A 27,682-nucleotide genomic window follows, 5' to 3' on the forward strand; every position below is an offset into this window, starting at 1 on the left:
CTGCACCCAGGCCGTAGAGGCTTGCGTCTGTATACAACCGAAAAGGGAGGTTATAGTCTGCATAGGCAAGCACAGGGGCGCTAACCAAGGCCTCTTTCAATCGGTGTAAGGCTTCTGCTTGTCTTGGTCCCCAGCAAATTTTCTGTGCTTTTGGTCCTTTCGCAGTCCCTCGGAGCAATTCGTGCAAAGGTTCTGCCTCCTTCGCGAAATCTTTGATAAAGCGACGGTAATATCCGGCTAGCCCCAGGAAAGCTCGAACCTCCCGCACTGTGCTGGGTGTGGGCCATTGTAGCACTGCTCTCACTTTCCCATCGGAGGGCTGTACGCCGGCTTCCGACACCTTGTGTCCGAGATATTCAATCTCTTCCTGAAAGATCCGGCATTTTTTTGGTTTCAGTTTAAGCCCATGGGCCCGTAACCGCTGAAACACTTGACCCAGGTTTTCTAGATGTTTTTCGAAGGTTGCAGAATACACTACTATGTCATCCAGGTAAATCAACGTGGCCTCGAAGTTCATGTCTCCAAGGCAACTTTCCATGAGGCGCTGAAAAGTTCCTGGGGCATTATTTAGTCCAAACGGCATGCGATTGAACTCGAAGAGTCCCATGGGTACAATAAATGCGGTCTTGGCCTTGTCTTTCTCTGCCACAGGGACCTGCCAATATCCGCTGGCCAGATCAAGGGAGGAGAAGTAACGTGCCTTTCCCAGCGCCGACAGGGACTCCTCTATCCGGGGCAGAGGGTAGAAATCACGAACCGTGCATCCATTAAGCTTGCGGTAGTCAACACAGAAGCGGGTAGACCCATCCTTTTTCTTGACCAGCACGATTGGGGCAGCCCATGGACTCTGACTTTCTCTTACCACCCCGCTCTTCAGCATCTGCGCCCAGAGCTCTTTCACCTCTTGGTAGTACTTTGGGGGTATTTGTCTGTACCTTTCCCTGATCGGTGGGGCATCTCCCGTGGGTATTTCATGCTGAATCTTGTCAGTACAGCCAAAATCTTCTGCGTGACGGGAGAACGTGGCTTGATTCTCCCAAATAAAGTCTTCTATGGCTTGGGCTTGCTCCGAAGCGAAGGGGCTCAGGTCCACTCCCATCTGCCCTAAGATGACGCGACTGTTCCACTGATCAGTGGGTTTCTCTTTTCTTTCCATAGAAACAGCCCAAGTCCAGGCTTCCCCTGCCATGGGCTGCAATTCAATCGATTCTGCGGTCGCCACCTCTTCAGGCGCCAGGTAGACATGGACCAGAACAACTCCCGAGGTCAAGGTGTAGGCCTGTTCACCGGTGTTCACGCAACGGAAAGGGACTCTTCCATTTCTTACTGTTGCTAAAGTGCGAGCCACCAACGGTTCATCTCCGTTCTCTTCACCACGGTAAGGCTCCACCAACACCTCCATCCCCTCGAGTGTACGGTGGGCTCCGACTGGCAAGGTGAGGACTGTCTCACGATTTGGAGGTAGAGTAATTGTTGTCTGTCTTGGGACTCGAACCCTCCCCACCGGGTAGCGGCTCCCACCATTCCTCCACAGTCCTCGGGCACGGATAAGGTGTTGGAAGACCTTTTGGGCGGGCCTATTAGCAACTGTCATTTTCCAGTAATCACAGCCCCCCTTGTTGAAGAGCAACTGGTCTAATTCTTTCAGGACGTTCATACCCACGATAGCCGGCACCTCTCTGTCGTACCGGCCCTCCGTTAACACAATCCCTTTTTTGCCTAAGTTCTGGCCACATGCACGTATGTTCATACACACGACTCCTACAACCGGAATGGGAAGATTGTTTGCAGCCCTCAGTTTGATATGTGCCCCTTTGTCAATGGATACAGTTTGTCCAAAATGTTGGTAGAAGAACTGTTCTGGCATGGTGGTCACTTGGGACCCAGTATCCATCAAGCATCTTACTTCTTTCCCTTCAAATTCGGCCATGATCGTCGGCGTGCTGGCTGCTATATCTTCAGGGCGTTGGTTTTCTCTAAGCTCAGTTGGTCTCCCCGCCATGTGCCCATCCATGGAGGGAGGCACTAGTTTAACGGCGGTCTTTCTTGAGACGTCTTCCTCTCCGGACAGTGTCGGAATAAATGGTTCTGATTTCCACAGTTCCAACACTGGTACTCTCCAGCGGGTCTCGATCGTCTCTGCTCGATCTGTCCCCTCTCTTCTTGATAGGTATGCGTGCGGGTATTTGCATATTCTTCAGCAACTCTTGTAGAGCAGTAACCATCTCGAAAGGGAGATGTGAAGGAAGGGGAGATGGTGGGAGTAGTTGTCTTGTGACGCCATCTGTGGTATGCGGCTAAGATGGAAGCCACCGCTGCGGGATGTCGCTCTCTTCCGGGGTGGATGGTAACGCAGCTCGGGTGTTTCAGCTCTCCACAGGTAGAGCTAGGCCCCAGAGAGGACGATGATGGTGGTGATAGTAGCCGATGGCGCCTGAGTGCGGGACAACGGCATCGGCAATGACAGAGAAGACACAGGGGCTGCGGTTCAAAGTTCTTTTTACTCACTGCACCTGTATTCACCCTTGGAGTGTCGGTTTTCACTATGATGGGCTCCAGCTGATCCCGGATAGTTCCGAGACCAAAACTGGTGTTGTGAAATGTGAGCCCTTTCTTTGCTGTGTGATGTAAGATGAATCCCAGGGACCTATAGTCCTCCAGGAACTCCTGTTTCGGTTTGTTAGTTCTCTTCCCATATAGTAGGCAGCATGAGTCCGTGCTGAGCTGGACCATGATCACAACTCCTGGCTCTCTCTGCTGCTGTGCCCCGGGAACTTGAGGGGGCAAAGAAACCTGCAATCCCCCTGCCCGGCGGTTTCTGATGGCATAACGTGAAGTGTAGATCACTCTAGGGCTCTGCACCCTGACTGCACCGGTCCTGAGGGAGCTATCAAGCTCACCCCTTGGCGACTGTATAGACTCCTTTGTTCCAAAGACTTCACTGGTGATTCTCCTCTCTTGTCGATTAGTCGTCCCGGACCTCATCCAGGTATGACCTCCCCGTCTGCTGGCTACAGACCTTCTCTTTCCTAACTGTATGTGTCACTGCTCTCTTCCCCTGGCTGCAACTCTCCTACCTTGGGTCCCTGTCACTAGTGTGTGGAAGCTCCAGTGTTTGGTGGCGACCTTAAGACCATACCCTTGCCCAGTCCCCAGTGGAGAGGGCTACTGCTGTGTGTTGTGTTTTGAAGTGGAATCGGCACTGACCTCTTCCAAACCCGGGATGAGTACTGCACCTTAAGCGAGATGCAATACCCTCTGGCGACTGAAGCCTCACAGGCGCCACACATGAGCAGATATGACTTTGGGTGGGGTGCATGACACTGGTTTCTCCGGGCCGGTGTCTATCACCCCACTGATTGTCGTTGTCATAGACAGTTAGTAACACACGCAACACTGGAGTTTACTTGGCCAACCAAGATTGTTCACTTTTGTTCTTCACACAGTTATGACATACATGACTTTCTTTCTCTCGGTATCGGGTATTGCTCTTTGACCTGTCTCTTCGCTATCTTGGACCTCGTCTTCAAGCTCCGGAGTCTGTGTTTCTTTTCCCCCTTCCTCCATTCACCTTTGTCCAATTCTGTGCCTCGACGGCTCTCTAGCTGGACAACTCTCTAAGCCCGACAGGGTGAGCCATAGGCTCCGGACCTCTCTGTTTGAGTAAGGATCTGTTGGATCTGAAACGCATCATCTGTTTCCCTTTTAATGGAGAACCATGGAATTTTAAAATATGAAATAAAGGCTTGGAAATTTTTTTCCTTTGGAACTGAATTTTTCTTGGATTTTTTTTGGATTGCTTCTTCTGGTGACCAGCTGGACTCTGATCCGTGCATCTCCTTCCCTATACCAGGAATTGCAGTAAGTGGTGGAGTGGTTCATAAGTATTTTTTGGTTCTTGTCTGGACCTATCGAGATTACATCAAGGTTCCCTGACTGGCCCTAGCACCGCGGCCACGTCTTCTCTCACTTGAACCCTATTCTCTACTGATCCCCTCTCGAGCCTTCCCTCCTGTCTTGTTTCCCGCCAATTGCCACTCCTCCCTTCTCTACCTTAACCCTATATGTTTAAGCTCTAATCTAAAGTTGACTTGCCGCTAGATGGCAGCCGTCAATACCAACATATAAATCTGATAATAGTCAGCAGTCTATTAAACATGGTACATGTACATGGTAGAGCTCGGTTGAGCCTATAGTTGACATGTGGAATATTATCGGATAGAGCAACCTTGATGATAGTGTTTATTTGAACAAGGATGGCAGAAGTAAAGCAGGTATACACAGATGACCGTTCAACAATTTTACTTACAGGGAGGCAATAAGCTTGGTGGTTATAAAGTCTTGCATGAGACAACAGAGTCAAATGTGAAAATATTGCAGCCTGAGTCCATACAGACACAGTCATACCAATGTCTTTTTCATTTATAAAAAATTTAGGTTTATAAAAAAAAAACATACACTTTATTAAAATCATTTTTAAATCTTTTGTCTGGTCATTTGTTCACATTTTTAATACTCTGCAGTACTTTTGTATTGTAGTGCACTATATCTATTTGTGATATCAACACACATCCTCTTGGGTTGAAAAACTGCAGATTTGTGGATTTTTGTAAGGGGCGATGGTTGCATAGAAACATAGAGGGTTTTCTGTTTAGATGCAACTGTCACCCACCCAGTTCCTTGACCACTTCTCAACTTGGCTGCCGCACTTTATGTCCTCAGAATTACCAACCCTTATCCTGAGACTTTAACATCCCCATGAACAGCCCGACCTCCCCATCTGCATCCCAGCTTCTATCTCTAACCACCTCCTTTGACCTCTCACAGCTCTCATCCTCGGAGACACATGAAGACGGTAACATCCTTGACCTGGTCTTTGTCCGCCTCTGCTCAATTTCTCACTTTGACAACTCACCCCATCTCCTCTCTTGCCACAACATCCTCTCTTTCAGGTTCACAAACCCTCGTCCACCCTAGCACACTCCCACCTATCACACCTTCAGAAATCTTCAGGCTATTGACTCTCAGATACTTAAAGACTCTCTACACTCATCACTGTCCCCTATCTCCTCACTTTCCTGTCCTGATTTGGCTGTAAATCACTACAATCGCACACTCAGAAGAACCCTAGACCAAGTAGTGCTCCTCACCCTCAGAACCTCCAATCACAGAGTAAAACAGCCCTGGCTCACATCATAACTCGTTTTCTCCAGCGATGCTCTAGGAGTGCTGAACGTCTCTGGAGTAAAACCCGCACACCAGAAAACTTCATCCACTACAAGTTCATGTTAAGAACCTACAACTCTTCCCTTCACCTCGCCAAACAGACCTACTTCACCACCCTGATCTCCTCACTATACAACAATCCAAAAAAGCTCTTCGACACCTTTCACTCCCTCCTCAGTCCGAAAGAACAGACCTCTATCACAGACCTTCATGCTGATGACCTTGCCTCGTATTTTATGGAGAAAATAGAAAACATCCGCCAAGAGATCAGCTCCCAGTCACCAAGCATCGTGATTCCCATCCCTCCCCACATCCCATCCAGCTCACTTTCCACTTTTGACCCAGTCACAGAGGAAGAAGTCTCCAGGCTCCTCTCTTCTTCTCGTCTTACCACTTGCACTACTGATCTCTTCGCCTCACACCTACTCCAGTCTCTCTCTCCAATCATCACTACTCACCTAACTAAAATCTTCAATCTCTCTTTCTCTTCTGGTATCTTCCCCTCCTCCTCCCTCAAACACTCTTTCATTACTCCATTATTAAAAAAAACCCATCCTGCACAAACAACTACAGACCAATCTCCAACCTCCCCTTTATCTCCAAACTCTTGGAGTGCCTAGTCTATTCCCGCATCCCCTGATAACTCTCCTCTCACTCTCTTCTAGATATTTTACAGTCTGGCTTCCGCCCCTTACCCCTGACCTTCTGACAGTAAAACATAATGGTGACTACTCTCTGCTTATTCTTCTTGACCTCTCTGCAGCCTTCGATACTGTTGACCACCATCTCCTTCTCTCTATGCTCCATTCAATTGGCCTAAGGACACTGTACTCTCCTGGTTTTCTTCCTACCTGTCTGGCCGCTTGTTCAGTGTATCATTTGCTGGCTCCACATCTTCTCCTCTTCTTCTCACTGTTGGGGTCCCTCAAGGTTCAGTCCTTGGCCCTCTTCTTCTCTCCATCTACACTGCCCCAATTGGAAAGACCATCAGTAGATTTGGCTTCCAGTACCTTTATGCTGATTACACACAACTATATACTTCATCCTGTGACCTCACCCCGGCTGTACTACAGAACATCAGTGACTGTCTGGCTGCAGTTTGCAACATCATGTCTGCTCTCTATCTGAAACTTAACCTTTCAAAAACTGAACTTCTTCTTCTCCCTCCATCTTCTAACCTTCTTAAACCAGACATCTCCCTCTCTATGTGCGGCACCATGATAACTCCCAGGCAGCAGGCTCGCTGTCTGCGTGTTATACTTGACACCGATCTCTCCTTCACTTCCTATATACTATCTCTTGCCCGCTCCTGTCGTTTGCACTTCAGGAACAACATTTCTCACAATGGAAACTACAGAAACCCTCACCGTGGCCCTGATCCACTCCTGCCTTGACTACTGTAACTCTCTATGAATTGGGCTCCCCCTAACTAGACTCTCTTCTTTACAGTCCATCCTTAATGTAGCAGCCAGGGTCACCTACCTGGCTAACCACTACTCAGATGCTTCTGCTCTGTGCCAGTGATTACACTGGCTGCCGATATATCACAGGATCCAAAGATATAATCCCTTAATGACCTGTGGTCATAGTGTTAATCCACACCTGCTGCTGCAGGTAGGGATCCACACATATGTCAGCTGAATTGTACAGCTGACATGTGTGCCTCGCAGGTACGAGTGGAATTTTACCCACCAGTACCTGTTAACCCCTTAAATGGTGCTGTCAAGATGTGACAGCGCCATTTTAACGGCAATCGCGGTAATCGCATACTCACAGGCCACCACCGGAAGTCACATGCCGTCATCACGAGGATGCGATGGTTGTCATGGTGGCACAGGGTCATGTGATGACTCCTGTAGCTCACATGACTCAGGTCCTGTAACCAGCAGCCGAGTACTGCAGGTTACAGGAGATGAGCATTTCTCCCGATCTCAGCGATGCTGCTCTGATTGGGAGAAATGAATGAGCGACCAGACTGCTCATCCTTATAGCCCCCTTAGGGGGACTAGTAAAATAAAAAAAAAGTTTAAAAACAGTTTTGAAAAATTAAAAAAAAATAATAAAAAAAAAAAGGTCAAATCATCCCCCTTTTGCCCCATTGAAAATTAAAGGGTTAAAAAATAAAAAATTCAGTTACTGTAGCTCTGCTCCAATTTCGGCCAATAGCAGATGAGCTGCAGTACCCGAGAACGGCCACCAGGGAGCTGCTGTGGTTCTATACACTGTATATTCATCTGGCAGCATCAGGAGATGATTGGCAGGGGGGGGAAACCAGATGTCAGATCCAATATTGATGACTTATCATAAAGATCCAGCACAACCTCGTGTAAAGGTAGAGTCTTTCAAGAATCACGGTGACTTATGGCCCAAAAGCTAAGATAACTAATAAACCAGTGCATGGCAGGGAAGATATAGATAATACATCTCATTCATCATTATGTCGCTCTAGGCTTTCTGTGACATGGATTATAGAGGCGGAGGGTGGACTGTTCTTCAAAAAAGAATTGATGGAACCATTGATTTCCAGAGAACTTGGCCGGACTACATGGATGGGTTCGGAGAACTGTCAGGTAACTGTGTATCTTTGATCCATACTGCACGCACTGTTTCTACCATTCTCTTATAGGAGCACATTTAGCAAAGTTGAATTAGCTAAAGCTGAATTTGACATTTGAACTCATCTGCGTTTTATAAGTGGTACTAATTTTACATTATAATTAGTGATGAGCAGACTCGCAGATAACCGGAGGATCCCGATGATCCGGTTTTTAAAATACGGTTCCAGGCTGGTTTCTGTTCCCCATATACATCTATGGGGACCAGAATCCAGCGACTAAAAATGTTGGTAGAAGGATAGGGAGATGGGAGCAAGCGTGCTGTACTTATCGAGGATCAGATGCGGCTGTAACTGCTTCCCGACCTGCACATTCCCTTCTGGTGTCGCGCATTAGCATTCATTGCACATGCACTACTTTTCACACCCACCGACGCCTGTGATTGGTTGCAGTCAGACACACCCCCACCTGCGTGGCAGCGTGTCTGACGTTTCCAATCACAGGCGCTGTGTATAAAAATAAACAACTAAATAAAACAATTGGTATAGAGTCCCCTCTGTATTGATACCAGCACAAATAAAGCAAACAGCTACAGGCTGCAGGCCTCAGCCATGCGCTTATCTTGGCTGTGTATGAAAAGAGAATGAACTGCATGCAGCTTTTTTTTAAAATTATTTAAATAAATAATTTAAAAAAACAGCATGCAGTCCCCCCCAATTTTGATGCCCAGCCGAGATAAAGCCCGACATCTGGGGGATGGTATTCGCAGACTGGGGAAGCCTATGATTATTGGGCCACCACCCAGTCTAAAAATAGCAGCCTGCAGCCACCACGGATTGTCGCATCCATTAGATGCGACAAGCCCGGCGCTTAACGCGGCTCTTCCCGATTGTCCTGATGTGGTGCTAATATAAGAGGTTAATGGCAGCCCACAGCTGTCACTAAACCCTGGATTAGTAATTGGGATGGTGTATGAGACCCCCCATTACTAGGCAGTAAGAAAAGGTAAATAAATACAAACACCGAAAAAATCCTTTATTTGGAAAAAAATACAAAAAAACACCCTCTTTCACCACTTTATTAACTCCCAAAACACCCCTGCTGGTCTGATGTAATCCTCACGAGGTCCCACGATGATTCCAGCTGTGCTACATCTGAAGGCACTGCATGCGATCATGCAACATGACTGTGAGCTCCATGCAGAGAATGAATGAGCCGTGTGCAACTAACTCAGGTTAGTTGCAGTCACAGCTGGAGTCCTCCACCTATGACCGCAAGTAACTTGACTCCAGAGGACCTCAGGTGACCTCATTAAACTCAGTGAACTCACCTGCATCTCCTGGCAGAAAACCACGTTTTTTTTTCCTAGAGATGCAGATTTGGGGTGGAAATTTTTACACCATATTCCTGCACCCATTCTACACCTTCTGGCAAAAAATTGCATCACTACCACATCATACTTCATGGGGTTTTGATGCTTTTTTTTTGCCAGGATGTATAGATTGGGTGATTGAATATGGTGTAAAAATGTCTTCATGAAATTTGCATTTCTTTTCTTGGCACAAAAATAACCCTGAGTTTTCTTCCAAGAGTTGCAAATTTAGTGCTGAAATCTGGTGCAGACATTTCAGCACCAAATTTACACCTACTGGCCGAAAATTGTACCAAAATCGTGTGAAAAACTTTTTTTTTTTGCCTTTTTGGGCCAAGAGTTGCAAATTTGGTGATTCAGTTTTTACACCACATTCATGCACCCAATCTACACCTGCTGGCAAAAAAAACACATCAAAACCGCATGTGGTATGATGCAGTGGTGATGCATTTTTTTTGACAGGAGGTGTAGATTGGGTTCAGGAATATAGTGTCAAAATTTTTTTTTTTTATAACTGAATGTTTTATTAAATTTTTTAACAGACATGGAAAAAGTACATGGATGCATAGGTATGTCTCACAAGCATGTGAGCAATAACTGTAAACCAAAAATCAGTATACATATCTTATTATCCACTGATACAATAAAAACAGGGGATGTGACAAGACAAACAATACAAGACTAAACAGGGAAGTTTAAGGAAGGGGGGGTGGAGTGGGGAGGGTGAATATATCAGGCTTCCATCAAGACCATACCTCACTATTATTCTTTATTGGCCCAATAAGTGTCCCAAAGTGACCAAACACTCTCAAAATGATCTACTGTATTATTTGACAAGGCAGATAGATACTCCATCCTTCTCACATCTTGGATCCGAGAATGCAGATCTGTAAGTGAGGGTGGATGGGCCGATCTCCAGTTACGGGCAATCAGACATCTAGCTGCTGTAGTTATATGTAACAATAACCGCTTCACTCTTTTCCCCAGCTGAACAAGTGGTATATTTAATATATAGAATTTAGGATCCAGGGAAACCCGAAGGTTAGTTACTTTATATATAAGGGATTGCACCAACCTCCAGAAACGCTGGACATTGGGGCATACCCAGAATATGTGCGGTATGTCTCCTCCTGTGGCTCCACACCTCCAACAATTGTCAGGTATAGCTGGGTTTAGTTTATGTAGTAGTGCTGGGGTGTGATACCAATACATAAGTAATTTATACTGATTTTCCTTATAGACATAGCATGAGGATGTCTTAGAGGCAGTATCCCAGATCCGTTTCCACATACACAAGGGAATGGACTCACCAAGGAAATCTTCCCATTTCCTCATATATGTATGCTTTGGCTTGTCTTCTGGGCAGGGGGTACCGTATTTTTCGCTTTATAAGACGCACCGGAATATAAGACGCACCCCAAACTTAGACATAAAAAAGGTAAAAAAAAGAAAAATGGGGTCCGTCTTATACTCCGGTGTTCTCTTACCGGAGGGGGGCAGCAGTGGTGGTGAAGCGGGGTCACAGGAGGCACAGGTTGTGCTGGCAGGCGCGGCAGGTCAGTGGCAGCGGGGTCCGTGGTTGCAGGTGCCGTGGTTGCAGGCGCGGTGGCGTCCGCGGTGGCAGGATCCGTGGGGTCCGTGGTGGCGGCAGCAGCCGTGGCGTGTGAGCCGTGCAGCAGGCCGGTGCAGTGAGTGTCCGCGGTCCCGGTTCAGTGGTGGCAGCGGCGGCGGCAACTGCTCAGTGGTGGCAGCGGCAGGGACTGCTCAGTGGTGGCAGCGGCAGGGACTGCTCAGTGGTGGCGTGTGTCCGCGGTCCCGGTTCAGTGGTGGCAGCGGCGGCGGCGGCTCAGTGGTGGGAGCGGCGGCAACTGCTCAGTGGTGGCAGCGGCAGGGACTGCTCAGTGGTGGCGTGTGTCCGCGGTCCCGGTTCAGTGGTGGCAGCGGCGGCTCAGTAGTGGGAGCGGCGGCGACGGCTCAGTGGTGGAGTGTGTCCGCGGTCCCGATTCAAGTAATGGCGCCCGGAGCGACGCATGCGCAGATGGAGCTCTCATCCAAGGGCTCCATCTGCGCACGCGCTGACTCCCGGAGCAGCGCGTGCGCAGATGGAGCTCTCATCCAAGAGCTCCACCGGCGCCATCATTTGAAAGTGGGACCGCGGACAACTGGTAAGCTGCACAGCCGCCCGCCCCGCATGCACAGAGTGGCAGCCAGCAGGCTGCCCGCCCACCCCGCGTACAAGCCGCCGGGTACCTGTGCTTGCGTGCGGTGGCAGCCGGGTACCCATGGCTGTGTGCGGGCGGCAGATGGGTGACTGTGTGAGGGCGGCAGCCGAGTACCTGCACGGGCACCCGACTGCCGCTCGCACACAGCACCCGGCTGCCGCCCGCACACAGCCATGGGTACCCGTCTGCCACCGCATGCAAGCACAGGTACCTGGCTGCCGACCCCACACAGCACCCGCTGCCGCCCGTACACAGCCACGGGTACCCGGCTGCCGCTGCATGCAAGTACAGGTACCCGGGCGCTTGCATGCAGCCACAGGCACCCGCCCGATCGCCTCAGACAGGACCCCCCCCCCCCCCGCTACCGCTTTATAAGACGCACCCCCCATTTTCCTCCCAAAATTTGGGGAGGAAAAGTGCGTCTTATAAAGCGAAAAATACGGTAATTAAAATACGATATATATCTGAGATGAGGCCTTTAGTAGAGACCCCAGCTCTGCACAATCTCTCAAAAAGTGTAGGGATAGAGACTTCTAATGAGGTAAAAAGGGAGTGCATCAGGTGTCTAACTTGTAAATAGCGATATTGGGAATTGCCAGGGAGATTAAATTTAGCAGCTATGGTGGCGTAGGGGAGAAGGACTCTGGAACGTGCGTCTACTATGTCAGCAAAGCAAAAGAGTTTCCTGTCAAACCACGTTTTAGTCGCTGTACCCTGCATACCGTCCGGCATTCTGGGATTAAAAAGAAAAGAAGTCAAGGGAGAGTGTTCGGATTGAAGTGGAAACTTTTTGACACAACAGTCCCATATCCTCTTCGTGAAGGCTATAGGGCCCAGGGTTTGTGGGTCAGGCTTGTCTGATGAGGTGCCCCAGAGGTAGGAATTGGGGTGTATTGGGGCGAGCCATAACTTCTCTATTTCCATCCATCTAGAGAAGGCACTGCGATTAGACCATGCAGGGATGTGACGTAAGTGTACTGCCCAATAGTACCTAGTAATATCAGGGACTCCCAGGCCTCCTCTCAGTTTACTGTCAAACAAAGTCGCTTTCTTAATTCTATGTCTCTTGTGGGCCCAAATGAATTGAAGTATAACAGACTGAATGTTGCGCAATTCTTTGTATGGTACACACACCGGAAGGGTCTCAAACAGGTAAAGGAGCTTCGGCAGGACAGACATTTTGACTGCAGAGATTCTTCCAAACAGAGACAATGGGAGCTTGTTCCAATTGAGCAGGAGCCTTTTTATCTCAGTAAATAAGCTAGGATAGTTCTGCTGGTATAATAGCTTATACTTAGATGTTAGTTGTATCCCCAGGTATGTCAAGGATATGTTTTTCCATTTATAGTTGTAGTTTTCCTGTAAGGAGGAGACCCGCACCTGTGGAATATTAAGAGGCAGAGCTTCCGTTTTGCTCTGATTGACCTTATACCCTGACAACCTTCCAAATTGTAGTAATAAGGAATGCAAATTCGGGAGGGTGATATGTGGTTGGGACAAAATCAATAGGACATCATCCGCATATAAGGATAGCTTAAACTCCTTGTCTCTCACCATTACTCCACGTATATTAGGGTCAATGCGAATAGCAGCAGCCAATGGCTCAATACACATAACAAAGAGAAGGGGGGACAAAGGGCATCCCTGACGAGTGCCATTGTGTATTTGAAAGGGTTGAGATGTGGCATAAGGAAGCTTGACCGAAGCTGAGGGGCATGAATATAGACTTTTCAGGGCAGTAATGAATGGACCTGAAATTCCAAATTGATGCAATGTTTCGAACATGAATGGCCACCCCAGACGGTCAAACGCCTTCTCCGCATCCAAACTAAGAAGGAGTGCTTCACTCTCTGTCTTATTAACAACCTCTACTAAGTCAATGATCTTCCTAGTATTGTCCCCTCCCTGCCTACATGGGACAAAACCCACCTGGTCTTTGTGTATTAGGTGAGGGAGCAGGACTGAAAGACGTAGAGCCAGTAGTTTAGTAAAGATTTTCAAATCAGCATTAAGGAGTGCTATGGGCCTGTAATTGGCACATTCCATAGCATCCTTCCCAGGTTTGGGTATAAGCGTAATATAAGAATGTAACATACTTGTGGGTATAGGGGAGCCCGTGAGGAAGCTATTAAATAATTTAACCAAATAAGGGGTAAGTCGATCCGCAAATGCCTTGTAGTAAAAATATGTCAGACCGTCTGGACCCGGTGATTTTCCATTAGGAAGTAATTTAAGCACCTCTCCTACCTCTTCACACGTGATTTCTTTATTCAGTGTGTTTACAGCATTCTTAGTAAGAGTAGGCAGCTTACACTGCTCAAGAAAGGAGTGGATTAGCTCCCTCTGTCTTCCTGGGTCTGTAGGAAGAGGGCTAGACAAAGAGTACAGTCTCGACAAATAATCCTGAAAGATCTTTGCAACTTTAGTGGGGTCATAAAAAATATTCCCCCCCCGAATCTCTCAAGGCATAAACGGATGAGTTCCCCCTATCCTCTCTAAGTTGACGGGCCAAAAGAGAGTGAGATTTATTTCCTTTGTCATAGTATTTATGCCTGCTATAGAGTAGTAATTTTTCTGTTATATTGACCTCTAGGTCCTTCAGTTGGGCACGAGTCTTTACTATACCTCTAAGGGTACGTATTGATGGGTTAAGGGTCATCCTATTTTCTAAGTCTCTGAGACTTTTAAGGAGCTGATCTCTCTGATATAGTCTATCTTTTTTGATACGGGAGCTTAATGCTATGCATTGCCCTCTAAAGATGGCCTTATGGGCTTCCCAAACAGTGGAAAAATTAGGCACTGACCCCTCATTGTTCTCGAAGTATTCTATCAGCCCTGCTTCCAGTTTGTCTCTGTAGGGAGTTCTCTTGAGGAGGGACTCATTGAGCCTCCAGTGGCAGACTCTTGTACGTGAAGTTGTCTGATCTAGGGTGAGAGTCATTGGCGCGTGGTCTGACCACGTTATTGCACCAATATCTACACTGCTCGTCAATCTAAGGGCTTGAACGTTGCCAAAGAAGAAATCGATCCTGGTGTGTGTACCATGAGGGGGAGAGTAGAAGGTAAAGGTTTTTTCTGAGGGATGTTTAACTCGCCACAAATCAAATAAGGCAAACCTGCGGATTAATCTTCGAAAGGCAGCTGTCAATTTACGCTGAGACGGGCTCGACAATTGATTGTTAATGGTCAACCTGTCTAAAGAGTCAGAGAAAATAGTGTTAAAATCTCCACCCACAATCCACGCTGAGGAGGGAAGGCGTGTGAGTTTGAGGAATACCCGGTTCAAAAAGAGGATCTGGGAGGTGTTAGGGGCATAAATGTTACACAAAAGGATTGGAACTTCCTTATATGTCCCTTGTAGGATAAGGTATCTACCCTGTGGGTCTGCCAGGGAGGTAGTAACTTGAAAGGGACAGGTTCTTGATATCAAAATCGCCACACCGGCTTTTTTCCTTTCCTGGGAGGCTAGAAAAATCGTGGGGTAAAGGTGTTTAGCGAAATTGCAGTTCCCATTGAGGTTCAAGTGCGTTTCCTGCAAGAAAACCACATCAGCTCGCTGGGTCCGCATCTCACCTAATGCCATTCGCCTCTTAATGTTTGAGTTTAGACCCTTAACATTTAACGTTAAAATTTTAACCATATTTTAAGCTGTAGTAGTATAAAGAAAAATTAGCATTACATACGAAGGCTAACCGGGTATTGCCCATCTCAAAATTGCCTAAGGGCCCATGCTGAGTGGTTCTCAATGGGGTACAGAGGATTCCCTCACCACAATTAGGGTAGACACATAGGGGATGGGAAAGCACAATGACAAAACACATAACACATAGATCATAACATAGTGTCAAAATTTCAGCACCAAATCTGCATCCCTTGTCAAAGAAACCGCGGTTTTCTGCCAGGAGATGCAGGTCTGTGAAACTGAGTTTAGTGAGGTCACCCAAAGTCCCCTGATGTCAGATTTGCTGCGGTCATTGGTAAAGGACCATGGGAACCTATCGCTCTGACCGCAAATTACCTGAGTGATGTCACCGCTGAATGCGTGGCTCATTCTTTCTCTGCCTGAACCTTACAGCATTCGTTTATGTACTTCGTGTGGATTACATCAGACCTGGGTCTCTTGGGGGTTAATAAAGTGGTGAAAGAGGGACATTTTTGTATTTTATTTCGAATAAAGATTTTTTTAGTGTTTCTGTTTAATTACTTTCACTTACAGATTAGTAATGGGGAGGTCTCATAGACCCTCGCCATCAAAGGTAAAAGGTAAAAAGGTATATGGGTCAGCCCATATGATGATGTCATATCTTTGGAAGATTCTGATAGGTTTATTGTCAACATCTGATTTAATTAGAGACACACCTATGGATGTATTTTAATGCACACGTGAAACACACTGCATCTCTGTGTAGCATAATGGGAAAGTCAAAAGAAATCAGCCAAGATCTCAGGAAGAGAATTGTGGACTTGGACAAGTCTGGTTCATCCTTGGGAGCAATTTCCAGATACCTAAAGGTGCCTCATTCATCTGTACAAACAATTATACACAAGTAAAAACAAAATGGGAATGTCCAGCCATCATATCGTCCAGGAAGGAGACAGGTTTTGTGTACCAGAGATAAATGTGCTTTGGTCAGACATGTGCATATCAACCCAAGAACAAAAGCAAAAGACCTTGTGAAGATGCTGATGGAAGCTGGTAAGATTGTGTCATTATCCACAGTGAAACAAGTACTGTATCAACATGGGCTCAAAGGCCACTCTGCAGGAAGAAGCCATTACTCCAAATGAAACATAAAAAAGACAGATTAATGTTTGCAAATGAACACAGGAACAAAAAGCTTAATTTTTGGAGACATGTCCTGTGGTCTGACAACACTAAAATTGAACTGTTTGGCCATAATGATCATCGTTACATTTAGTGGAAAAAGGGAGAAGCTTTGAAGCCTCAGAACACCATCCCAACTGTGAAACACAGGACTGGCAGCATCATGTTGTGGGGTTGTTTTGCTGCAGGAGGTACTGGTGCAATTCACAAAATAGATGGCATCATGGGAAAGAAGATTACGTGGCAATACTGAAGAACATCTCAAGACATCAGCCAGGAACCTAAAGCTTGGGCAGAAATGGGTCTTCTAAAAGAATAATGACCCAAGGCATACTGCCAAACTGGTTACAAAGTGGCTTAAGGATAATAAAGTCAATGTTTTGGAGTGGCCATCACAAACCCTGATCTCAATCCTATTGAAAATTTATGGGCAAAGCTGAAAAGGCCGGTGTGAGCAAGACGACCTACAAGCATGGCTCACTTACACCAGTTCTGTCAAGAGGAATGGGCTCAAATTCCTACCAACTATTGTGAGAAGCTTGTGGAAGGAGATACAAAATGTTTCCCCCAAGTCATACAGTTACAGGGCAATAGTACCAAATACTAATGAAATGTACGTAAGCTTTTGACTTGGCAGAAAGTAATAAAAATGCCTTAAAACATTCTCTCTCTCTCATTATTCTGGCATTTGGCAAATATACATAATTTTGGTTCCTAATTGAGCTAAAACGGGAAAGGTTTATTCTGATTTCATGTCAGATAGTGAGAAAAGCATGTAGATGTCTCTTTATAGAAAGAGGAGGGAAAAACTTTCAGATGTATCTTTATAGAGAGGGAGGGAAAAACCTGCAGATGTGTCTTTTTAGAGAGTGGATGGAAACTTCTGATTTCAACTGTATGTAATTAAAAAGTAAACCATGTAATTACGAATGGTGCTATACATAAAGCTACTTTCCTGCATCCATGTGAAGTGTCAGTGTGCTGCTTGATTTTTTTTTCTTGGACAGCACACAGACCGATTATGTCCCATTGCTCATAATCGGATCTGAACAGCACATGCTCTAAAGGGGGCTTTACACGCAGCAATATCGCTAGCGATGGCACCCGCCCCCGTCGTTTGTGCGTCACGGGCGATTTGCTGCCCGTGGCGCACATTATTGTTTGGAGCCGTCATACGGACTTACCTGCCTAACGACGTTGCTGTGTCCGACGAACCGCCTCCTTTTTAAGGGGGGCAGTTCGTGCGGCGTCACAGCGGCGTCACTAAACAGCCACCCAATAGAAGTGTAGGGGCGGAGATGAGCGGCCGTAACATCCCGCCCACCTCCTTCCAGGGGTGTCACACGTAGCGATGTGTGCTGCCTCGGGAACGACAAACAACCTGCATCCTCAACAATCAACGATTTTTTGAAAATGAACGATGTGTCAACGATGGACAATTTGGTGAGTATTTTCCATCGTTAACACTCGCACGTTGGTGTCACACGCAGCAACGTCACTAACGATGCTGGATGTGCGTCACGGAATCCGTGACCCCGGCGATATATCGTTAGATACGTTGTTGCGTGTAGCGGGTCCTTTAAGCGGGCTTTACACTCTGCGATCTCGCTAGCGAGATCGCAAGCGATCGTACCCGCCCCCGACAGTTGTGCGACACTGGCAAATCGTTGCTCGTCGCGCACAACTTCACTTACCCCCGTCACACGCACTTACCTGTCCTGCGACGTCGCTCTGGCTGGCAATTCGCCTCCTTTCTAAGGGGGCGGTTCTTGCTGCGTCACAGCGACGTCGCACGACAGCCGTCCAATAGAAGCGGAGGGGTGGAGATGAGAGGGATGTAACATCCCGCCCACCTCCTTCCTTCCACATTGGCAGTGGAGGCAGGTATGGAGACGTTCCTCGCTCCTGCGGTGTCACACATAGCGATGTGTGCTGCCGCAGGAACAACGAACAACATAGCTAATTAGAAGAAAACGATTTTTTATTTTAGGACGACCTTTCTGCGACAAACGATTTTTGCCACTTTTGCGATCATTTTAGGTCGCACATAAATGTCACACACTGCGATATCGTTAATGATACCAGATGTGCGTCACTGTGACCCCGACGATAATTCATTTACGATATCGTAGCGTGTAAAGCCCGCTTACGTCTCGCAGCTCTCATTCTTGGCTTTGTGATTTTCATAGATATGTGAATGGATCTATTAAACTCTATATGTGCTGTCCAATAAAAAAATCTGGCAGTACACGGATATATCACACGAATGTGAGAATGTGGCCTAAAGGCTGCTTTACACGAGATGATCTATCGTGCGATAGATCGTCGGGGTCACGGTTTTCGTGACGCACATCCGTCATCGCTTGCGACGTCGGGCTGTGTGACACCTCCGAGCGACGCAGTATCGTTCACAAATCGTGAGTCGTGTACTCGTCGCTCGGTTTCATAATCTCGTTTAATTAAAATGGCGCCGCTTACTCATTGTTCCCGGGGTAGCACACGCCGCTCCGTGTGACACCCCAGGAGCGATGAACAGCAGCTTACCTCCGTCCCACGGCACCTTCCGGCTATGCGGAAGGAAGGAGGTCGGCGGGATGTTTACGTCCCGCTCATCTCCGCATCTCCGCTTCTATTGGCCGGCGGCTGTGTGACGTCGCTGTGACGCCGAACGTCCCTCCCACTTCAGGAAATGAACGTTCGTCGCCAACAGCGAGGTCGTCCAGAAGGTAAGTGCGTGTGACGGGGTTTAAACGAGTTTGTGCGCCACGGGCAGCGATTTGCCCGTGACGCAAAAACGACGAGGGCGGGTACGATCGATTGTGAAATCGCACAATTGGTCGTCCCGTGTAAAGCAGGCTTTAGGGATTAACAAATAATAGCATAACTCCAAGTCATACAATGCAGAATACAGAATTACATGCAGTGACCACTGACATCCTATCTGATTAGTTTTCAGTTGTTTCTTCTCCATCTGGTCAGACCTTCATGTTGACTTATTTCAGCCACGACTCGTCTTGTCACACTGATCACTGCAGCCCTGACAATAATAAGGTCATATGTATTGTATATATACATTTGCCTCCTGAATAAAAAATCCCCCATACTGCACCCCTGACTAGAAATATGTACTTCACCATTAATATGCAATTAGCCACACAGCATTCACAATATACAGTGATAAATAAATCAGCACTGTGCCCCCCATTAACTATAATCTCTGCCTCCCAATAATTATAAATTAATCATTCTCTTTGACTCCCCCCCATTCATTTTAAGGCTATGTACACACGTTACATTTTGTCACTGAAAATAGGTAGCATTTTACAGTACAGTATAAGCAAAGGGAAATTCAGATCTGCAGCATGTCAATTTTTGTAACTTTTTTTTGCGGCATATCTCACCCATACTAATGAGTGAAGGAACATATAGGCAAAAATGCATGTAAAAACACATTTTTGCAGTGTTCTTCCTGCCAACACATCAGCATTTGAAGCAGAATTTTTCCTGACAGTGTGCACATGGCCTTAGTTCCTGTCTTTTGTCCTCCCCACACAGGATGATATGAGGACCATAAAATGAATTGTGGGGAGGATGCTATGAGGGCATGTAATGAATTGTGGGCTGGGGGAGGATGCTAAGAGGGCATATAATGAATTGTGGGCTGGGAAGGGTGCTATGATGGCCATATAAAGAAATGTGGGGTTGGTTAGGATGCTATCAGGGCCATATAACGAATTGTGTGGTTGGCGAAAGCGCTATTGTGACGCCCCTGGACTATCAGGTCGTCACAGGGTATTGCACAATCTGCCCTCTCGTGCAGTATCCACCTCCATCCACCTCTTGGTTTTGGGTCTCTAACCATATGGTGTTGCCTCCATCGGCTAATCAAACCCTAGATACACCCAACACCACACCCACCAAACACACCAGTGGATGGCTTGAATGGAATAGAGTCGCCCACCTAGGGGGTTAGGAAGGGGAAGTGAGCAGTGTCAGAGCGTCGAGAGCGAGTAGTGAAAGTGAGAGGAGGTCAGGAGCGGGGCTCCTGTATAGGTTCAGACGGTGTCTAGGTCTGGGCCTAGAGGAGTCGGACCCCTGGTCGCAGGGGATCATGGCAAGGGGCATGGATCTGTCGAGGAGGACAGCCGGCGGCCTTGCACCATCACCGGTCTGGGACCGAGGCACGACGGGGTACGTGGATCCTAGGTCGGGGAGTAGCTTCAGGCAACCCGATAAATTATCCGAGGAGAACGGAGCTTTCAAGATCCGTTCGCAACCGCTCCAAAATCAGGGCACTAGCACAACGAGGGGGATAGGACTTCCCATCCAAAACAGTCCAGAAAATCCCAAGCGTGAGCCCTGAGAGCAAGCTCCCACACTTAGCCATAGTGGGGAGCGGGACCCGGCAAGTTTCACACTACCGGGACCACCAGAGAAGTAAACAGTGCCAGGAGGCAGGTCACGGATCACCAGGCAGGGACCCGAACTAGCTCCCCTCAGCAGCAGTGGTGTCTGCCTAATGGACTGAGTGAGTACCAGAGTGGCCCCTGCACCCCACGGCGTTTACCCAAACACCGAGTCCCAGGACTTTCCCCCTACCCGTGGAGGGTAGCAACACCTTGTTGCCCCACTTCACCACCCCGGGTACTCCCAGCGGCAGGGGTTGGTACTTCCCAAATTGCTGTACACCACGGGTGGCGTCGTGAACTCTATAATATCCCTTGTAAATACCCCTTTCATTTGAGCAGCCACACGACAACCGGTTCCGGAGACCCTCGAGCCACTGAGAACCCAGATCCAAGCAGCTCGGCTGCTACCAAGGGGGTGGCACACTATCAGGGCCATATAATGAGTTGTGTTGTAGGCAAGGACGCTATCAGGGCCATATAATGAATTTTGGCGTAGGCGAGGACGCTATCAAGGCCATATAATGAATTGTGGAGTAGGACACAATGATGGACTTAACATTATATACATATATACAGTATATATATACAGTGTATATATATATATATATATATATATGTATATATGTATATATATATGTACATATATATATTTATATATATATATTCATATAATAAATTGTGCGGTGTGGAGGATGAGATAAGGGTCATATAATGAGTTGTGGGGAGAAGGGGGATGCTATGAGGTCTATATAATGAATTGTGGAGTGAGGAGGATGCTATCAAGGCCACATAATGAATTGAGGGGTGGGGAGGATGCTATTATGGCCATATAATGAATTGTTCGCTGAGGAGGATGCTAATAGGGCCATATAATGAGTTGTGGTTTGGGGGAGGATGCTATTAGTGCCATGTAATGAATTGTTGTGTGAGTAGGATGCTATCAGGGTCATATAATGAATTGTGGGATGAGGAGGATGCTGTCAGGGCCATATAATGAATTGTGGATTGGAGAGGACACTGTTAGGGCAATATAATGAATTGTGGAGTAGGACACAATGATGGACTTGGCATCCTCGCCACCATCCAATTCATTTTAACATTGATATATAGAAAGTCCTCCTCTACCTGTTCATTACAAGGCCCTGAAATCCCTCTTTCACCCATTACTCCAATCCCAATCCTCCCAATTGTCCTCTTCCCAGTGTATTTTAAAAAAAAGTCCATAATCTCTCCACATGGTTCCCTGCAGCACCACTTCTCTTGCAAGAATGACACAGGCATGTGTGGTGTGCTGACATCTCCAAGCTTCACGTGCCTGTGTAACAGAGAAAGCATCAGGCAGGAAGCTGAGAATGGATTATTGTGGCTCTGCTGTCTGAACTGTGTAGTGGAGTAGAGGGATTGCTCCCAGCCTTGCATTCTGCTGCGGATTATGTTGGCGCTATATAAATAAAAATTATTATTATTATTATTCCGATTATAATGAGGGAAATTTGACCATGGGCCTCCTGGAGCCTCAGGCTCCAAACAACAGGCCAGATTGCCCTCATTATTACCTACCCTGCAGGGCCCTTCCTCCACCTCCGGGCCCCGATGCAGCTGCACCGGCTGCACCAGCGGTGTGTCCACCCCTGATCGTCACCACTCCACTGTATCGCTCTCTGTGTCCGTTGGCAGCCTACTCTCCTTTTCTTCAGTCTGGCTAGAACCTGAGCGTTGCAGCCAGTTATTGGACGCAGCAAGGGCCCGCTGATTCTGGTAATGATAATGGTACAGTTTTTACATGAGAACATGTAGAATATATAGAAATGCCTCTGCTCATGCCTGTAAAGCAATTATCTAAAAGCCTCTAATTTCCTTTGCACGAAAAAGTTTCTCACCACATTTTGGCCAGACTGTTTTGCACTGACTCATTCAGCCCCTGTGTCTCATAGGTCTATACGCGTGCAGCAGCTTAATAAGTGCATGGAAAATATGGCTAAATATAAAAATGAAATACTTTTAAACCCCTATGTTTATAGACAGGCAGCCCTGTGTTTTAGGCAGGTGCAGGTAGTTCTGTCTTATGGTCAGGTAGTTCTGTGTTGTACAAGTCCTGTGTTATCATTGTACCGCCCCCGTGACAGCTCGAGCCGCTCGGATCCAGAACCGTGGTGGCTCGAGGGGTCTCCGGACCCGGGTGGTCGCGCGGACACTCGAAGTGAAAAAGGGGGAATATGTACAGGGGGTTTAGAAGTTCGTGACGCCACCCATGGTGCATGGTAAGATGGAGTACCACCGCTGCTGTTGGGCAAGCCCGGTGGCAGTGGTATGGCAGCAAGGTGTTTAACACCTCCGTGGATAGGGGGTTTTGCCCCGGGGCCTGGTGGTGGTGGTAGTGAAGGGGTGCCGTTGGGGAGGAAAGGGTTTTCTGCATACTCACTCAGTCCAAGAATACTGACACCGACAGCTTGTAAACCAGAGTTCTGAGCACCGCTGCAGCAGGGAGGGAGCACGCATGGATCCGTGCCCCTTGGTGTTGCTTGTTAGCCTGTGACCTTTTCCGTGGCACTCTCTTCTCTATTTGGGCCTTGTAGTATGGAATTAGTTGAGTCCTGCTCACCCGTATTCCTAACGGAGTGAGCTTGCTCTCAGGGTTCATGCTTGGGATTTTCTGGACTATGTGTTGGGAAAGTCCTATCCCCTCATTGCGCTAGTACCCCGATTTTGGAGCAGGTGGAGGATGAATCTTGAAGACTTCACCCTCGTCGGGTAAATTACCGGGCTGCGTGAAGCTACTTCCCGGCCTAGGGTCCACGTACCCTGTCGTGCCCTGGCCCCTGCCTGGAGATGGTCAAGGCCACCGTCTGCCCTCCTTGGCAGATCCGTGCCCCTTCACACGATCCCCTGCAACCGGAGTTCCAGCTCCTACCAGGCCCAGACAAACGTCTGCCACCTGGTAGTCTCAAGGAGCCCTGCTCCTAACCTGTGACCTCTCACTTCGAGTGTCACCGCTCCACACTCTTTCCCTCTTCACTGCTCCTCACACTTCTTTCTACTGCTCCTAACACTTCTGACTTTCCCCTACCAACCCCCCAAGTGGGCGGCCCTATTCCCTTCAGGCCCCCCAATGGTGTGTCTGGTGGGTGTGGTGCAGAGTGTTCCTAGGGTTTTGACTGGCTCTGCTCTTAGCAACACCGAAGAACAGGGATCCGTAACCAAGGAGGATGCAGACACTGTGCAGAAGGGCAGATTGCACAATACCCTGTGATGACCTGATAGTCCAGGGCGTCACATCATCACAAGGCAGTCCAGTGTTAATGGAAAGGCAAAGCTTAGAGGCGTAACTGTATAGGTGCAGAGGTTGCAATTTCACCCGAGCCCTTGAGACTATAGAGGCCAAAAATGTCCTATTGGCAGTTATGACAAGACAATTACTTTTAGGCCCCATGTGCACACTGCAGTTTTTGATGCTTTTTTGGTGCATTTTGTGGTGACCTTTCAGTCACCACAAACTGCATGCTTTCCCTTCCTCCGCAAAGTCTATGAGATTTCCGATTTACTGTGAGCACGTTGCTTTTTTTTTTTGGGCCGCATTTTTGTTGTGACCACAAAAATGCAGCGTGCCACTTCTTTTTGCGTTTTCCTTGAGTTTTTCACTCATTAGTGATAAAAAACACCTCAATGCACGGTCAAATAACGCATCAAAAATGCACTAAAAATGCATCAAAATGCACTAAAAAACATTTGCGTTTTTTGTTGCTTTTTTTGGCCACAAGATGCGTATTTTTTGGCCACAGGGTGCATTTTTGTGGTGACCTAAAAAATACAGCGTGCGGACATAGGCTTAGACACTTCTGTTAGTTGTGAGCCCTGTGTTGGAGATTTTGCATTGGAGCCCCAAAGCTTCAAGTTACACTACTAGCAACGGGCAGGCATTTCTGTGTTATGTGCAGGCAATACAATTTTTTGGGTGGGCAATCTTCTGTTATGGGTGGGCAGTCTTCTGTTATATTATGGGCAGGTTGTCTTGTGTTATAAGCAGACAGTCCCGTGTTATGGGTAATCAGTTCTGTGTTATGGGCAGGCAGTATTGTGTTATGAGCAAGTATTCCTTTGTTATGGGCAGGAAGTCCTTTGTTATGGGCAGGCATTTCTGTTTTCTGGGCAGTAGTCCTTGGTTATGGGCAGGTAGTCCTTTGTTTTGGGCAGGTAATCCTCTATTATGGGCAGACAGTCCTTTGTTATGGACAGGCAGTCCTGTGTTATGTGCATGCAGTTATTTTTCAAGGTCAGGCAGTCTTCTAGGTGGGCAGTCTTCTGTTATGTTATGGTCAAGTCATCCTGTGTTATGAGCAGGCAGTACTTTGTTATGGGCAGGTAGTCCTTTGTTATGGGCAACTATAAATAAATAACTGACGTGCACATCGAAACAGATAAATGTGAACAAATGCAAACTGAAAAGGCAATGTACTGCTAAAATATATACAGCTGCACTGGAATGCTAAGGAAGGAAAACACTGACTAAATGAATTTTGGAACTACATTACTGCTATTGAAAATAAGTTTTAAGAATTAGATACTTAGGCTCTCACAAACTGGCAATTTTATGTTCTAACAACCAGTGACAAGGTGTATCTCTTTGTTTTGTCCCTTGCCTAATATGCCTGTTGCTGTCACGGTGACTTTGGGATAGCGGGGAACTGAGGCTCCAAAGCTGTCCCTCAAGCTAAGGGACCCTATGCTATTGCTAATCTCAGGGATAATCCGAATGGTGGAGATGCCGGAGTCTCATTCCTGGCCCTGTAGAAACCCACAGAAAAAGACAGTCACGGGAAAACCAAAACTATATCACACACCATGCACATGCAAAGGTCAAGACAATAAGAGGTTCAGGAGGAAAAACAAGAGCAGGAAGGAAGACAAAACAACGGGGTTAAATGCCACAACCACTCCAAGCAATGAGTACAACTTTTGTCGCGGGCGGGGAGGAGGGTGTCAGCACACCGCGCTCACCCCTTCTGCTCGGGTCCGGCAGTTGCTCCTGGTGGCTCGAGCTGCGGGCCGGATCCCGGGGTGTCTCGAGCGACGCTCCTCGCCCGTGAGTGAAAAGGGGGGGGGTGTTTGTTGGGATTATAGTTCGTGACGCCACCCACGGTTGTGGTGATGGCACCACCGCTGCTCAGTGTGGGGGTCCCGGGGATGGTGATGGGAGCAGCCAGGTGTTGTGTTGCCCCTCCGTGGGTAGGGGTTGGTGATCCCGGGGCCCGGTGAAGAGATGTGAAGTGTAGGGCCTGGAGGGCGCAGGGTCGCGGGGGCAGCGCTATGCCTTGCGGCACTGTGGTACTCACTCAGCCTGAGACACGGACACAGTTTGTACGGTAAACCAACGGCTGGTAGGACGGTCCCACAGACGGCTGCACCTGCACTCCCGGTAGGTGACGGTGACGTCTCTCTTCCTTGCACCTGTTTGACTGATGGTAGCGGTGGATTCCCTCCGGTTACCCGCTCCCCGACTGCAATCTGGGCCGGAGGAGCTCTACACTTTGCCCGCAGGCGCTGGCCCTGGGGAAACTGGTGCCTTGGCGGTGGCGGTGTCTCCCCGGTAATGGTCGGGCTGTTGCCGTCAATCGGGACTTTGTTGCTGGGGGATCTGCGTCCCCTTCACTGACGGATTCGGCAAATTGGGCGACTCCTAGCCTTGCCGGGGTCCGAGAGGCCCCTGCCCTGGTGCTGACTGTCCTTCGGAACACTGCTCCAGACCACCGGGCACACAGCCAACGGGGTCCTTCCAGGAACTTCCAAACGGTCCCCCTCCGGACAGTCACCGCCGTCGCTGACCTTGCTGTTCTAACCCTACACACAGCTGGGCTCTCAGGCTTCTCCTTCTCTCTGCTCTGTCACCACTTCTTGCTTTCCTCCTTTTCCACTTTCCTTTCCTTCACTTTCACTTCTGGTTGTTTACTCTAGCCCTTCACTGGACTTCACTCTTGCCCTCCCCGGGCGAATCTGCCTGGTAACTTCCTGCCTCCAGAGTTGTGAGCTCCTTGGTGGGTGGAGCCAACCGCCTGGCCCACCCCCTGGTGTGCATCAACAGACTCTTGGAGGAAGGCAACAAGGATTTCTGGTTAGCAGGTGTGCCTACCTGGAGTGTGGGGTGTAGTGGTGTTGTTATCTGTGTCCCCTGGCTTGCCCAGGGCGACACATTCCCCCTTAGCAAAATGCAGACCGTCCGCGGGCTGCCGTCCTACACCGGTTTTATTTTTCTGTAAAAAGGGGATAACAGGTTAAACATAACATAAGCATTTTCAATCAACTCTTCCCAAGACGGGAGGCACATTTTACTTTTAACGTTTCAACGGTGTACGGTCACGGTTTCCGCTCTCTCCCACCCAAGCAACCTGGCCCTGATGCTGCCCCTAAAACCCAGGCAGCACCCCTTGACCCACAGTCCAGCACAAGTCACCCGAGCGGGATCTGTCCTTCCCTCCAGAGGGTAGCCACCGGTTCCTTTGGTGGCTGGGCCCTGGCCTGCTCTGCTCAGGGCCCTCCCTCCAACCTGCCTCTCCGGAGGCGGCATTGCGGAAACGGTAACGGTACCCAACATATTTACAAGCCACTAACGTTTGTGGTTGCCCTGCAGAGTTCACGGGCTTGTCCATGGCTAGTTCCCATGCATTAACTTTTAACGGTCCCCACGGGGACAACGGTGCCGGCTCCAGCCGGTTGCAAATCAACAACAAATCAGGTGACTTCTCGGGTCAATCAGTGTTTTTCATTTTTCAAAACTTTCAAACTTTTTCAAACAATGGTGGTCCCAACGGGGACGGTGCAACGGGCATCCGCTGCCCTACTCGATGTCTTCGTCCTCTTCACCCGGTTCGGGGTGGAAGGACACGGGCACCAGCCCCTCCAGTGCGTAGCAAGCACGGCGTGGAAGGGCCGCTCGATACCCATTGCCCCCGGCTCGGGGAATATAAGTGGCCTCCATGCCAGACAGGGCAACGACTCCCTCCTCTTCCTCTGACACAGGATCGGTGTCAGGCCCGGAGTCGCTATCTTCTGCCCCCGCTGCCGTCACATAGGGAGGCACA

The 27,682-nt window shown here is 48.2% G+C and overlaps 1 protein-coding gene across 1 annotated transcript in view; it reads left to right on the plus strand.

The window, feature by feature from the left end:
* Positions 1-27,682, plus strand: part of ANGPTL5 (angiopoietin like 5) — a 96,664-nt gene that overhangs the window by 60,636 nt on the left and 8,346 nt on the right. The window contains exon 6 of the mRNA XM_075337475.1: positions 7,676-7,796. Coding sequence (XP_075193590.1) covers positions 7,676-7,796 — 121 coding nt within the window. The remainder of the gene's footprint in view (positions 1-7,675; positions 7,797-27,682) is intronic.

The sequence above is a fragment of the Anomaloglossus baeobatrachus genome, chromosome 2, assembly GCF_048569485.1.
Source record: "Anomaloglossus baeobatrachus isolate aAnoBae1 chromosome 2, aAnoBae1.hap1, whole genome shotgun sequence".
Classification (NCBI taxonomy): domain Eukaryota; kingdom Metazoa; phylum Chordata; class Amphibia; order Anura; family Aromobatidae; genus Anomaloglossus; species Anomaloglossus baeobatrachus.